We start from the raw sequence: 13,641 nt of genomic DNA, 5'->3' as shown, positions 1-13,641 counted from the left end.
ATCAATTAGCCATATTAATGCACAAATGGCACCTATAGAAAGGTAAATATTAAAGGCAGTAACTCAATGCATCTAAAAGCTATAGATTGCATAAGCAACTTAAGCTCTCCATAAATATTAAGTTGTTTTCCTCACAAAGCTACAAGTTTTTTCTCATGATTACAAAAATTACAAAGTATATAAACTAAGAAAAACTTTTATATGGTTACATGAACATAATCCACTACCTTGAAGTTGATAAATTTTGTCACCCACTAGAAGCCCGCTGTATTGTAAAATTGCAGACTTGCTACACAGAAATCGTAACAAACAGCTAAAAATGCTCAATGTAGGGACAAACAGCCAATCCCTAAACCTAAACATCTCATAGCAAAGCAAATATAATAGGAGCGGCACCGCATGGTGGAGCACAGAATACGGAAACCCCAAGGAGCTCACCGGAAGGGAGTGAACGCAACCGCTATAGTGGTTGCGTCGCCAAGGAGGTGGTCAAAGCCAATGGACAACCAAGACCACCACTGAGAACAAAGGCACATGAGGATGGCCAGCAGTGCCGCGAGAGTGGTGGTCATACATGATTGGTAAGTTCGGATTAAGGAGGACTTCCCAAGTGTTTCTTCCAGATTCCCTGAGAAAAAAAATACATACTGATTAGAAAACAAAATAGAGTTTGGTCCAAAAAAAACTGATACATTCACGTCTGGATCCGAAATAAATAGCCTAACCTTGCATTACTAGGCTGAAAATCTACAATACAGCTGCTCTAAAAGAAATCTACAGTACTTATCTAGACCCATGTATCCCGAATCAGCTTTATAAACAACCAGGAAATGCCAGATACGCAATGGTACAAGATGATTCTTTCTTAACAAGGAATGCATTCATGTCTTGAGAAAAAAAGTAGCTCAACTTCCTCTAGACAAAACATCATGGAATTACCAAGAAATATTGAAGTTAACCTGAATTGTGAAAATAATATCTAGTAGCTCTAGTGATAAAAACGATCAAACTGACCAGCTAGAATTAATAGGTAACAAAAGGAGGGGTTAGTAATACGTCATCATGCTTACAAGCTATAATCAATAAAAGTACAACATTTTTACCATCTATTTATACTACAAAACACTCTTCCTCTAGACACCTTCATCATGCGTAAAACATGCATGAACCTGAGCAAGAAACAAAAACAGGGGTAATAGGGAACAAAAGGCATCACCTATGGATCAACAATTGGATCAGGGATGGGAAGCAACCGGTTTCTTCACTTAATCAACACAGATGCTGCGAAAAAAAAGATTTTAATGACAGCTCAGTTAGCATTTTCCAAGTCACGAAACAACTAGTTGGGGCAGGAATCTTGACTACTAAGATACTTGTGCAGTCCAGATGCTACTGCCCATCGCATTAATACCCGAGAATAATAGATGTGTAGTGATCTAAATTTCCAAAGGATTCACTACACGGTCCATCCAATGAAAATCCACTACACAGTCAATCAAATGGAAATTTGAATACTCCCTCCGATTCATATTAATTGACTTCAATATAGATATATCTAGAACTAAAATGTGTCTAGATACATCCACATTAGAGTCAATTAATATGGACCGGAGGGAGTAAAACAAAAGCTGCACAGCATATGAAGGCCGAGCACAGAAACACGAAGATTTGTGCCATAGCATAATATAATTCGACTTGACCACTTCATTTAAGGAGTTGATACAAGCAACAACTATCCAAGTGCAGGAAGGACATGGGTTTCAAGAACAGAACAAGCATTTCCCTGAAATTGGCGCAAGCACAGAGAGCTCAAATCTTGCGCAGGAAAATAATCTAGACAATAAACAATCTAATCCTTTTGTGCATAATTCATGGCAGACAACTCATGACCGTGTGAGTTCATGGCCAAACAAGTGCACTATATCATGAACAAAAAAGACTAAGAAATCATAAATTGAAGAGCACCACATCCTGACACACAAAAGAACACCTCCCACACATTGAGAAAGGACATGATACACACTGATCACCATCTGCAACAACTCGTACATACCAACCACCATTGATGGTGATGTTGTACAACCTAGACACCTTGTGCTCTCCGCAAAGGACAATAGTGTCCTCTCCGGTGAAACCCATAGCATGCCACATCCGCCGGTGCGGAGCTCATCGGATAGATGGCACAACCAGCCACAAAGGCCTTTCCTGTCTAATCGAGTAGGACATCGGTCACTTTGATATCATTTCCGTAGTACGAAGAGAGGAAGAAATGGAATAGAAAACATGGCAGCACTCGATACAAATATAGTAACACATATAATCACTACACTTAACAAGTAGATAAATATTATGGCATCACTACACTTAGCAAAACCTTGTCTTAAATTCAGGCCCAAACATGTTGTCTGCCTTTCATTGCAGAAATAAAGAAATCCTTGTATTAAATTCAGGTCCAAACATGATTGACGCCTTTCATCAACAGGAAAAAGATGCAAACTTTAGGGGCAAAAATACATGGAAGCAGAAGAGATACCTCGCAGGTCAGGGTGGCAACAACTCAGGGACGTAGATGCCAGCAGCAGCTGCAGCTCGGGCAGAAGATTGCCTCCCCACCGCCATTCCTGCAGCCTCCCTCCTCCTAGTGCGTCCTTGTTCTTCACCGCTAACCTCCAGCACCATAAAACTGCAACAGCCTTCTGCATATGAACTTGAAATAAGACGAAAAACATCACATCTCTTGTCAATATATGATCCACAAGGAAATACTTTGACAGTTGTACATGCAGATAACACCATACACATAGAGAATAGTGATAAAGTTTGCAATTAAAAACATAACGAGATTACAACCTGAGAATATAGTCACAACAATAATCAAGAGAAAAAGACTACTGATCATGTCAACATGTTCGTTGTTTACACAAACAGCTCTATGGAAAGCAAAATCAAATATCTAGTAGTGGTAGAAGTTTGTCAAGCTACATAGGGACAGATACATACATAATAATCAGGGTTAATTCTACACTAAAAAATTAATACAACAAAAATGCACCCAGCAAACACCATATATTTATTTAAAAAAGTAAAAAAAAAATAAGCACATGAACTGAAGTCAATCAATATGTGGTATCGTATCGCTGATATATTCACAAAGGAAGAAAAATTTCATATTTACTATTTACATAAACCAAAACGTACTGCTAGATAGGCTGACAGCCAAAGACCTTTTTCGTCAAGTAAAATTTTGAGATTGATTTTAATTTTCAGGGGATTTTATAATTTTCTATACTTTTTTGCACCTCTATTATTTGCCACATGACCACCATGTGGGGGTCATGTGGCAAATAATAGAGGTTCGGAGAAAAGTGTGGCAAATTATAAATTATTCCAAAGTTTTCATTGCCTGGCATACCATCCACATTCCACAAAAAACTGACATGCAGAGAAGTGAGAGGTAAAGAAGCATGATCCAAAAGTGTCTACCGAAAAGCTACCATTATGCTTTTAAAGAAGGCAGCGGGAGGCACCTCACAGTCATTTTTGTTCGCGACAATGTCCAAGTGGATGAATTCGTCCTCAACCGACCGCCACCCATTTTTTTAGCTCTAAGACACCCTCCAAATTGAGGAAACGTGGCAGCAAGAAATTTTGTGATCACAAATGAAGAGAATAATTACAGTAGAATACTCAAACTGTTAATGTATCTAGAAATACTAGTGCTACTGCCTTTGTAAATATGCATGAAGTGGAGATTTATTCACAACAAGAGGACATTAATTTAGTTTCTGCCACAAGGAACCTAAGATTATCATGTACAACATGCTGACTCCAGAATTAGTATACAGGTTCTCGTTTACTCGATAGATGAACTACTATATTCAATTTAACACATACAATTAATTAGAAACAATCCCATTTATGTAGCAAAGAGGTGTATGAACTTAAGTATACTAAAAACAAACATTCAAGACCCCAACCTACAAGCAACAAAGTAAGATACCAACCACCAAACAAGATTGTGTTGCAAGACGGGCAGCCATGGAATAATCAATCAGTAAAAGATAGGCAGCGGGAGGCACCTAGTGGTTTGTTTTTGTCCCAGGAGGCAGCGTGCGCCCCAGTGGAGGAGGAAGTCGTCGTTATGTACCTAGGCACCCTCCTAGACCTTCATGCACGAAGCCATCACCGCCACCACCGGCAGTGGGCTCTACAAGCACCACTTCACCCAACCCTGAACCTTATACAGAGAGCAGGCAATTTTTGCTAGGTTTAGCTTTTGCCACACAGAAAAAGAAGAAGTCGCAACCTCCCTCAACAAAAGGTGGGTCTGGGAGAGCGAGGCTCACCGGTGTGTTGAAGTGGTCAACAACAGCAGCCCATCGTATCAAAGCCTAAGTAGCAGCAGCAGCTCGGCCACCCATTTTTCAGATCGAAGGCACCGTCCATATTCAGGACAAGTGGCAGCAAGAAAATCTATCATCACAAATGAATAAAATAATTAGAAGAGAAAACTCAAAGTGTTGATGGATCTATATAATTGAGAAATCTAAGACTATTATCTAACATTACTACTACATTAGCAGCGGGATCCCCATCCATTTACTAGCTAGATATTAAATGAGCACATACACCTAAGCAGCAATAGTCCAAAATATTTACCAAAAGAGATGAATTTACTTGAGGCTACCAAAACCACACAATCAAAATTACTATTATGCTTCCAATAATTGAGCAATGTAAGATTATTATCGATACCACTACAAGTCCAGAATTAGTATGCGGACCACCTTTTACTTAATTACAAAAGAAAATTCAAAGTGTTGATGGATATACATAACGTTAATTTAGCACATACACCTAAGTAAGCAGCAACAGACACATTTAGTGACCAAAAGATGGCAACGAATAAACTAACAGAAACCAAAACCACATACTCAACCCAGGACAACCTAGCCATTAGAGAGCAACAAGGTAAATCAACAACCACCAAATTATTAAGTTGCACAATGGGCAGCCACATAATGGCAGGTAGGGGGAGGCAACCTAGTCGTTTGTTCTTGTCCCCGGCGGCGGCATCATCCAAGTGGAGGAGGAGGAAGTCACCGTCCTCTACCTGGGCGCCCTGACATTCCTTCATCTAACCGAGGCGCCATCACCGCTGTCACCTCATTGAGGACATTCTATGATGAGAATGGAATAGGATAATTAGAACATGATGATAATAAAATCAAAGTGTCTAGAAATACTAGTGCTACTATGGTCGTGTCTTCCAGCTGCACCTATCAGTAGTGTAGATATTAATTTACAACACAAGGACATTAACGAGCTGTTGCCAATAATCAGCCAATCTAAGATTATTATCTACACCAGGCCCTTGTTTACTAGATAGACAAACAATCATTAATTAAACACATAGATCTAAGCCGCAACATGACTCCCATTTATTTTACCAAAAGAGATGAACAAAAACTTAAGGATATTAATGGGAGCCACCTCATAGTCGTTCTTGTCCCCGACGTCCAAGTGGAGGAAGTCAAGCTGAACCCGCCACCCTTTCCTCTATCATCTCTAGGGCACCTTACAAGTTTAGGATATGTGCAAGCTAGAAATTCAACAATCAGAAATGAAGAGAATAATTAGAACACAATACTCAAAGTGTTCATTTATTCAGAAATACTAGTGGTACTGCATTTGTAAAAAAACATGCAGGTGTAGATTTATTCACACGGAGCAATCAAAGATTATCATGTGAAACATTACTAGTCCAGAATCAATATCTAGATATCCTTGTTTACTAGCTAGATAGGTAACTATAACTACCATTATCTTTGCACGTCGATCTAATTAAGCAGCAAAATGCCCATTTATTTATTCAACAAAAGATCGAGAAGAATCAACATTGCACACAAAATCAAAGCATGAACATAAATGTAAAAAGTGCAACAATAAAGGACAGAGCATACAACTATGGCAGGCGGAGCATGTACATAAAAAAACTAGGAAATCATAGCATATCACAAGAAAAGTGAGGGCAACAGAAAAATCAGAGCATATCACTGCCAAATTAAAGCCATAAAGCAAATCATAGCATACAATTAATAAAGCCAGATGTTGTTCTTATCATCTTATTCTTAAACCTAAAATGAGTAAGGAAAATAAGCAATCACTCCATAATACCTACTCTAATCAAAGCATCCAAAAATATATTCTTTATCAAATTCCAATAAATAGCTACTTGTTAGGGAAAATTGCAAGCCGCAGATTAAGATGCTGTTTTCAATGAAACAAAAAAGACAAGAAACATACAAGTTTGAGAAATCTTGTATCAAGTGACTATGCATAGAGCAGATAATAAATTTGAAAAGAAAAGGAGAACAATCAAAGAGCAGCTCTATGCATGCGGCAAAATCGAAGACCGGGAAGCACAAGCAGTCCCTCCTAAAAACAATGCCTCCTGGTACGCGCAGCTATGATTTGAACCTGAAAACAATAGTTGTGTTGTTGATTCATAAGCAGCACGAAAAACTTACCATGTTTATTTCATATGGAGCACAAAAAATGAATACTAGCTTGATTCAGACGAGAGATGAATCAAGATATTTGAAAGGCAAGAGTGAATCAATCCAGTATTCATTTCATTCATTCATAATTGTGAGAGCAAAGCACGTACACTTGAACCCAAACACGCACGGCGACAATATGCACTGGACCAAATTAACATAGGATGGTTGGTGGCAGTGGTAACCTTCTTGGAGCTGAGGTGCTCTCCACGACTAGTACCTGTCGATCAGCAGCCGCCGTTGCGGCTCGCGTCAGCACTTGTGGGTGTCGCCGATGACGTCCGCCTGCTCCTCTGGTTCCCCCTCGAAGTCATCTCCCGGTACCCGTGGCTTGGTGCCATTCATCCCCGGCATGGTTTGAACCTGAAAAGGACAAGTTTTCAGTACCGTCGATACAATTCATAGGCAGCAGAAAAATTGAGCACGCTTACTGCCTATGTAGACAATATGTGTTCATCCATTCATTAAATTCATACATCAATTCACAAGCAGCAAAAGGAATCAGCATGTTCAATTGGTACACACGTACTGCCAACTATGTCACAAGGACAATATCCATATCACACCGTATGCATTCGACATGGGAAAAAAATAAACGAATTTGGGCAGGAATGCATGGAGTAGGAGGAGATGTACCTTACCGGGCGCGGCAGCAGCTGGTTGCGGAGTCCGCCGGCAGCAGCATGTCGGGGACATGGCCGGTGGTAAGCAGCAGCAGGAATACATGGAGTAGGAGGAGGAGATGGACCGGAGCCATGGAGGAGGGACTCCATCTCCCTCGCCGGCAACGGCTTCTTGTCCATGTCAATGGGTCCATCCCGAGCCGGCGCGCGCAGCGGATCGGCCAGCGCCAGTCCGTCGCCGTCTTTGACATTGGAGCCGGGAAGCAGGTCGGCCTACATGCCGCTGGACCATACCGACGACGTGGGAGGTCATCCGTGCCGCGTACGAGGTCGGGGAGGAGCGGCCTGATTCGTCGTCGACAGCGTCCGGCAGGGGCGGCGCTATGGTAGTGAGATTGGAGGCGCGTGATTGCGGCGGATTCGACCGGGGGGAGAAGGCGGCGAGGCTGGGGAGGCTCCGGCGAGCGGCTGGGTTTGGTTGGGGCTCGGTATGCGGGGAGAGAGATTAATTGGGGCTAGAAGATTTAGGTGAATTAACTCCTGGATTATAGGGCTTGCCTCCAAAATCTGCATCTCCCTAGAATTACTCCGACGGCTCCAATTCTCCTGTTTTATTTCTTGGGTAAATTAATTTTATTGGTTCTTAATGCGACGGTTGGCATGGCCTAATTAAATGGGGCAATTGATTCAGCCCAATCCCTGTACGCTCAATACATGCTCGTGCTCCACGTCTATGCAAGCTCAATACCTGCATCGAGACAGAGGAGTACTAGCAGCCGCTATGAACCAATATACTATAGGATTATACACGATGGATCATGCAGTCACTACCTAGCTCCTATTCTATATACATAAGGAGTATTCTGCTATCGGAGTATGCATTACGAGTTTAGGACACCGTCATGCATCTATCGGCCTCGTTCATATACTATATTCCCTCCGTCTCAAAACTTAAGGTCTATAAAATTTTCCAATTTTCCTCAAATAACAAGGCGTAGGATGCCTTTTGACGCTAACCTCCCAAAACTACCCCTCCGCTTGTTTCCCGTTCGTCTTCCTCGCACTAGAGCAAAGTTCGATGTCCGTGCCACAATTCCTTCTACCACGTCATCATCATCTCCCGTGGCTCCGGCTTTAGCTCGCACTAGAGCGAGCCGATGGCGATGTCGACATGATGTTTGCCTCGGATGATGGTGTGGAGTGAGACCGAACACGAAGGGGGGAAAGAATTGACTACACCAAGTCCGAGTTGATGGGGGAACGAGCTTTTCCATGCCCCTTTCACGTTGATGGACACATATCGTTGCTTAGAGGCAGTTGCAGCGGAGTGGATGGCGACATGGACCTACACAAGGACACATAGCCGAGCTGACTACAAAGATGTGAAGCTCGCCCGTTCTCGTTATACTCCAGGCCCAACGCTCGTTGTTGGCGGGGACGCCACTTTAACAATGTCTACCAAGCATATGTTTCACATCAAATATGCCGTCGAGGCGTAAACCAACCAAGGCGGACTACGTCGACGTCGGATCCACCCGTTCCTTAGCACCACCGGCATCCTCGACTCTAGGAAATATGGACTCTTCCGATAACCATGCCTATGTCATGGCCTCGCTCGGAGAATAAAATGAGATTAATTTGTTAGAGAGAAAGTTGATGGCTATCAGCTGGTAGCACATAGAATTATAGTTCACACAACTTGGGATGGTGTTGGGCGATGCCACTCCTTAAGAAAAATCCTCGTATGCATGTACAATACTCGTATATTACTCACCTAGATGCATGCATGTAGGGTTGCCATCTAAAACTAGGCTAGACCATGTTGGCCCCTCAGTTTCTCTTTAAGAGATGGGTGAGCACACCCCCAGGCTGCGAGTACCGGGGACAACGCGGGCGGGTGGGACTCATCGTCTCGTCCGAGTCACCATGCTAAGCTTTGGTTCTCATACAGGGTTGCTATCAACCTATAGGTTTTAATTATTCCATGCAGAAGCCTTGGTTCCCATGGAATGTTTTCTCATGAAGGGTGATTCCATGTGACTTTTCTCTTTGTCTGTTTTATAGGTTGATCAAAGGAACATGAAAAACCATATTCAGTGGGCCATGTGACATCTAACCCGTAGCTTTCGGTGGAAAGTGGTGATTTCATGTGACTTTTCTATCTATCTATTTAGAGGTCAAAGGAGCATGAAAAACCCTACTTAGTGGGCCCTACGATGTCTACCCCTCGCTTTTGTGCAAAGTGGTGATTCCATTTGGCCCTTTTAATTGTCAGGACAACATTTTGACAAGAATCGTCATTTTATTTACATTGCAATGCATTCAACACCACATACCCAACGCGTCTGCACATGGCCAACTATAATGCCGACTCGTCTGGTCTCGATCATGTGTTATCTTTCGCTTCATCGACAATGACACTCAAAGTCATCCCGTAGTCTCGACTATCAAATGCCTATCCATCGTTACTAATTGGTGCTCTTATGATTGGTGTCTATACATCTTCTTCTGCTATTCCGGTGGGAACGCATTTGGTGTCGTGGGGGTTCTTAGCGGAACTCCTAACTAGAGTCTATTAGTTTAGGTCAAGGTTTCTCGAGGCGTAGTCTTGACATGAGCATCACTCCGATGCATGTGGTGTGGCCTAGGCTCTATAGGCCCTCAACCATCGACATGCCATGATTCTACATGCCCTAGCTATAGTGTGTGTTGTCCCTTTACTCGTCGCGCCTAGCTCGGCTGAACTTTTTCCGAGAACAATCTATTGGAAGCTACCCCGCGCATGCAAGTGCAATGACGTGCACACATACATGTATACAAGCATGGGAGCAAATTTTTCATGGCGTGGTGTGCAGTACTGGTGGTGTGGTACATGGACATGCATGCACATATGGTGACATGAAGCTAGCTACCCAGCGGCATGGACGAAATTAGACACGCTGAGTATAAAAAAGAGAAGTGCAGATGGAAAATACAATTTGGAGCCAAAATCAGGAGCCCCACCCAACAACACACGACTTCCCACCCACAGCACCTTGCCAAAATCACGCATTTTCTCCCCCGACCCCCTCCCTGCCGCCGGCAACCACGTCTCCGCCTGCGTCGCCGGCGGCCATCCCAGCCGTTCTCCCCCCGACGGCCCCAGTGCTCCCCTTGTCCCCTCCGTCCGCCAGTCATGTCCCGCGCCAATCGAGCCTCAACCGCGCCGCCGCGATACCCAGGTCGCCGGCCTGCCGACCGGCGTCGAGCAAAACGCGCGCGAGACCAGGCGCGGCACTTCCTGATTTTCCGCTTCCCCGTAGTGGCCCTGCAGATCCGTCCCCGTGCGCCCCCAACCACCGTGACCTCGTGCCCGGAGGTCATGGCCGTGCGGGAGGAGCCCTACAGCGGCGTCGCCGGCGCCGTGATGCCCAACAGCAGGTGCTGCTGGAGGTAGGAGTCGTGCCCCAACCCGCAGCCCCCAATCCTCTTCTGCCTCATCTTAAAAGAACGCTTCTTTCTTGTGCAGGCAGCCGGAGGAGGGAATTGATGGTCGTGCCGCTGGATGCAGCGGTACAACGCAGCACGTGAGACCAATTCCTCAATCTCCTGCCCATGTTTGTAGCTGGATTTTTTTCAAGGGAGAAGAAATGCATCTCCTTTTAACGCTTTGGTTGCACATGGGTTCAAATCAGCTGTATGAAAAACATCTGTGCATATATACTTTGAGAAATTCAGAATGGGCATTTAGATGCTATGGTCTGCTGCTGATTAGTACTATTACCCATGTAATTTCTGTTGTTAGCGTTTCACAAAAAAAAAATTCTGTTGTTATAGCGAGCAACAGGGATTTGTAGCTGCAGGTGAGACCAATTCCTTGATGTAACTACATGGATTTGTAGCCGCAGGAAAAAAAGTGAAGTAGAATCGCAAATAGTTGGCACGTTTGGTTGCACGTTGATGCAAATCAGTTCTGTGTGAACCTTCTTTACATGTATAGTTTGAGCAATTTAGAGAGGACAGTTAGTTGCTATGGTCTGTTCTGGTTAGTGTATTAATCATGCAATTTTCGGTATGTTCAGATTTAATTAATGTCTATGCATGGGTTAAAGCCCATCCACCTGTAGCTCTTGTAATTGCTTTGACACTGTTCAGTTAAAGAAAGTTGAGAATTCATCAGCATCCATGTGTTTGTCAGAAAATTATCATGCTGGAGAGTGACCTTTAAAATGAATGGATCTTACTGTTTATGCGTGTGCATGCAACTCTGCGAGGGTGAAAATCAGTGTATTGCATAGCAGCTGTCAATGTTGAATTTACATGGATTTATGTGCCTGTGCTGCTGTTTATCTCGAAAGCTGCATTTGTAGCTTCCTTGTGCTGCTGTTACCATCTGTTCATGTCAAATATACCATGATATACGTGTTTGCTTCACTGACCATGCTTTGTTGTTCGAGGATCACTGGGAGGACTGAAGGACAGCGGTGGGCTTGTTCTTTGACTCCATGTTGTGTTTAGGTAAAGTTTCTGGTTCCTCTCTATGTCTTGATGATAATGGAGATTTCTAGCCTGTTGTGTTTGTGAAATATGTTGACTGCTATGTGCAACTGCAATTTTTATTACAGATGTCAGATGGTGATGTTAATTTCAATGTTACGCAGTGGTGCATGTGTTAATTGTGAGTTGTGCTGGAGGTTTACTTTATTTTGGTGCTGGTATTTAGCTAAGTTGTCAAATAGGTTTTGTTTCACCCAATGAATGCTATTTGGTGGAATTGCAGGCTCTCTAAAGTGATAATATGGTCACCGCTTTATTGTTGGCACCGCTTTGGATGAAAAACGTGTTTTTGTCTGATGGATTTGTATCTCACTTGCAAGTCTTGCGCAACTGCATCTCATATGCACTACATGAATTTCGGTTCGATTCACTATAGTGCACGTCAATAAATCTTGTGATGGGAGGGATCAGATGTTTTGCTACTGCTATAAATCCTGTGCTATTTGTGTTTTGCTGCTGCTGTTGAGAGTTAGTCAGATACCCAGTTCTTTGTATTGGGTTGGCATCACTTGATTGAATTTATGTGCCCTGAAGGATTTGGCCAGCAGCAAAGCGACACGATGATGGGGACTGAGCTGTTTTCTTCGGAGACCCTCTCTCTGCCCCGTTACAAGACCGGCAAAGATGAGCTCGCCTTGCATCCCGGGCACACCAAGGTCATCGAAAGGTACCTTGTTTTTCTGTAATATACACGGTGATGATAATTTCAGTATTGTACTGTTGTGCCGTGTGAATTGTGAGCTGATGTGCTGGGACTTTACTTTAGTTTGGAAGCTGGTATCTAGCTCAATTTTTTGTCTCTCGAATTGTCTCTGATTTGGTTCATGAATTACATACATGTTGACTTTTTTGTTTGTTTGTAAATAGTATGTTTGTTTGCTGACGATGCTTTGTTCTTGTTGGAGGATGTCGAGGAGGAGTAAACAATGGAAGTGGTGGCGTTGTTAATGGTTAAGTAGCAAAACAACTAGGAGCGGTAAGTTAGTTGTTGTTGTACTACCTGACACGTACGAGGTAGGTAAATAAGTACTCCCTCCGTCCACAAATAAGTGGACGCGCGCTTTCCAAGAGACCTTAAGCTTTTTGTAAAAAAAATCCTCATTCCTTCAATCAATCTGCTCATTAATTAAGAAGATGCTTTGATTTAGGCGCTAATAAATATTGTGCATGCTAGTAACCAATAAAACAACATTGAGAAACCAAAAATAATTAATGGGGCCTGGAATCAAGACATGCACTAGAGAGCTAAACGTAAAAAATATACCAAGAAGTCTAGATGTACACTTATTTGTGGATTTCTTAGAAGGTTAGATGTGCACTTATTTGTGGACGGAGGGAGTATGTGAGCAAGGTAGATTGGCGAATCAGTAGGTTTGGGAAAGAAAATCAGTCATCAAAGGAGGCGAACTGATCCAAATCAACATGAGATTGATAATGCGTGTGCAAGCGTGCGATTCATGTAGCGCAGCAAGCGTGCGAAGCGAGGAAAAAGTAATGAATCCTTCCATTTGTTTGGACCGATGACGAGAATTAATTCGTGTTCCGATTTCCGAGATGGAGGTGAGGCTCGGGGCCCAAAGTTGAACCGACTTCCCGTCAAAGCCGTGCTATTAACGAGCGCTAGGCTAGATTTCTTGGCCGATTTATGGCCAAATCCCATCCGATGCAGGGAATATTGGTTGCGTCGACGCAAAAGCATGAGCCGAGCGGTTCGCCAGATTTTTCATTCATTTGAGTGGAGGCCGGCGCTTAGAGCATCTCCACTCGTTGGTGCTCCCACGCCCAATCCGGCGAAATTTTCGTCCGGATTGGACGAAAATTTTGCTTGGGGAGCGTCGAAGTTCCAGCCGTCCCCCCGGCAGGAAACCCCCAACCTCGATCATTTGGCATATTTCAAACAAACCCCCAACCTACCTCCTCGT

The 13,641-nt window shown here is 43.3% G+C and overlaps 1 protein-coding gene and 2 long non-coding RNA genes across 10 annotated transcripts; 2 read left to right on the top strand and 1 right to left on the bottom strand.

Moving 5' to 3' along the window:
• Window positions 1–450: 450 nt before the first annotated feature.
• Window positions 451–7,744, bottom strand: LOC124707281. 8 transcript variants are annotated; one of them, XR_007004784.1, is made up of 10 exons: window positions 7,197–7,744; window positions 6,746–6,923; window positions 5,494–6,480; window positions 5,044–5,180; window positions 4,347–4,473; window positions 4,080–4,237; window positions 3,528–3,615; window positions 2,534–2,707; window positions 1,217–1,281; window positions 451–628 (listed from the first exon to the last, which is right to left on the bottom strand). It is a non-coding gene; the product is annotated as an uncharacterized LOC124707281 (long non-coding RNA). The 8 variants fall into 8 exon arrangements; XR_007004786.1 differs by having other exon boundaries at window positions 2,534–2,696; XR_007004785.1 differs by having other exon boundaries at window positions 3,528–3,605; window positions 7,197–7,743.
• A 2,789-nt stretch (window positions 7,745–10,533) lies between these two features.
• On the top strand, window positions 10,534–11,072 carry LOC124707280. Its single transcript, XM_047238943.1, has 2 exons — window positions 10,534–10,615; window positions 10,692–11,072. The coding sequence occupies exons 1-2, from the start codon at window positions 10,545–10,547 to the stop codon at window positions 11,017–11,019; spliced, it is 399 nt and encodes a 132-aa protein (XP_047094899.1). The 5' UTR covers window positions 10,534–10,544; the 3' UTR covers window positions 11,020–11,072.
• Window positions 11,073–11,622: 550 nt separating this feature from the next.
• LOC124707284 lies at window positions 11,623–12,737 on the top strand. Its single transcript, XR_007004795.1, has 3 exons — window positions 11,623–11,680; window positions 12,254–12,386; window positions 12,625–12,737. It is a non-coding gene; the product is annotated as an uncharacterized LOC124707284 (long non-coding RNA).
• Window positions 12,738–13,641: the final 904 nt, after the last annotated feature.

The sequence above is a fragment of the Lolium rigidum genome, chromosome 4 (assembly GCF_022539505.1).
Source record: "Lolium rigidum isolate FL_2022 chromosome 4, APGP_CSIRO_Lrig_0.1, whole genome shotgun sequence".
Classification (NCBI taxonomy): domain Eukaryota; kingdom Viridiplantae; phylum Streptophyta; class Magnoliopsida; order Poales; family Poaceae; genus Lolium; species Lolium rigidum.
Note: the sequence above shows the minus strand (reverse complement) of the source record. Positions and strands in the feature narration are given on the sequence as shown.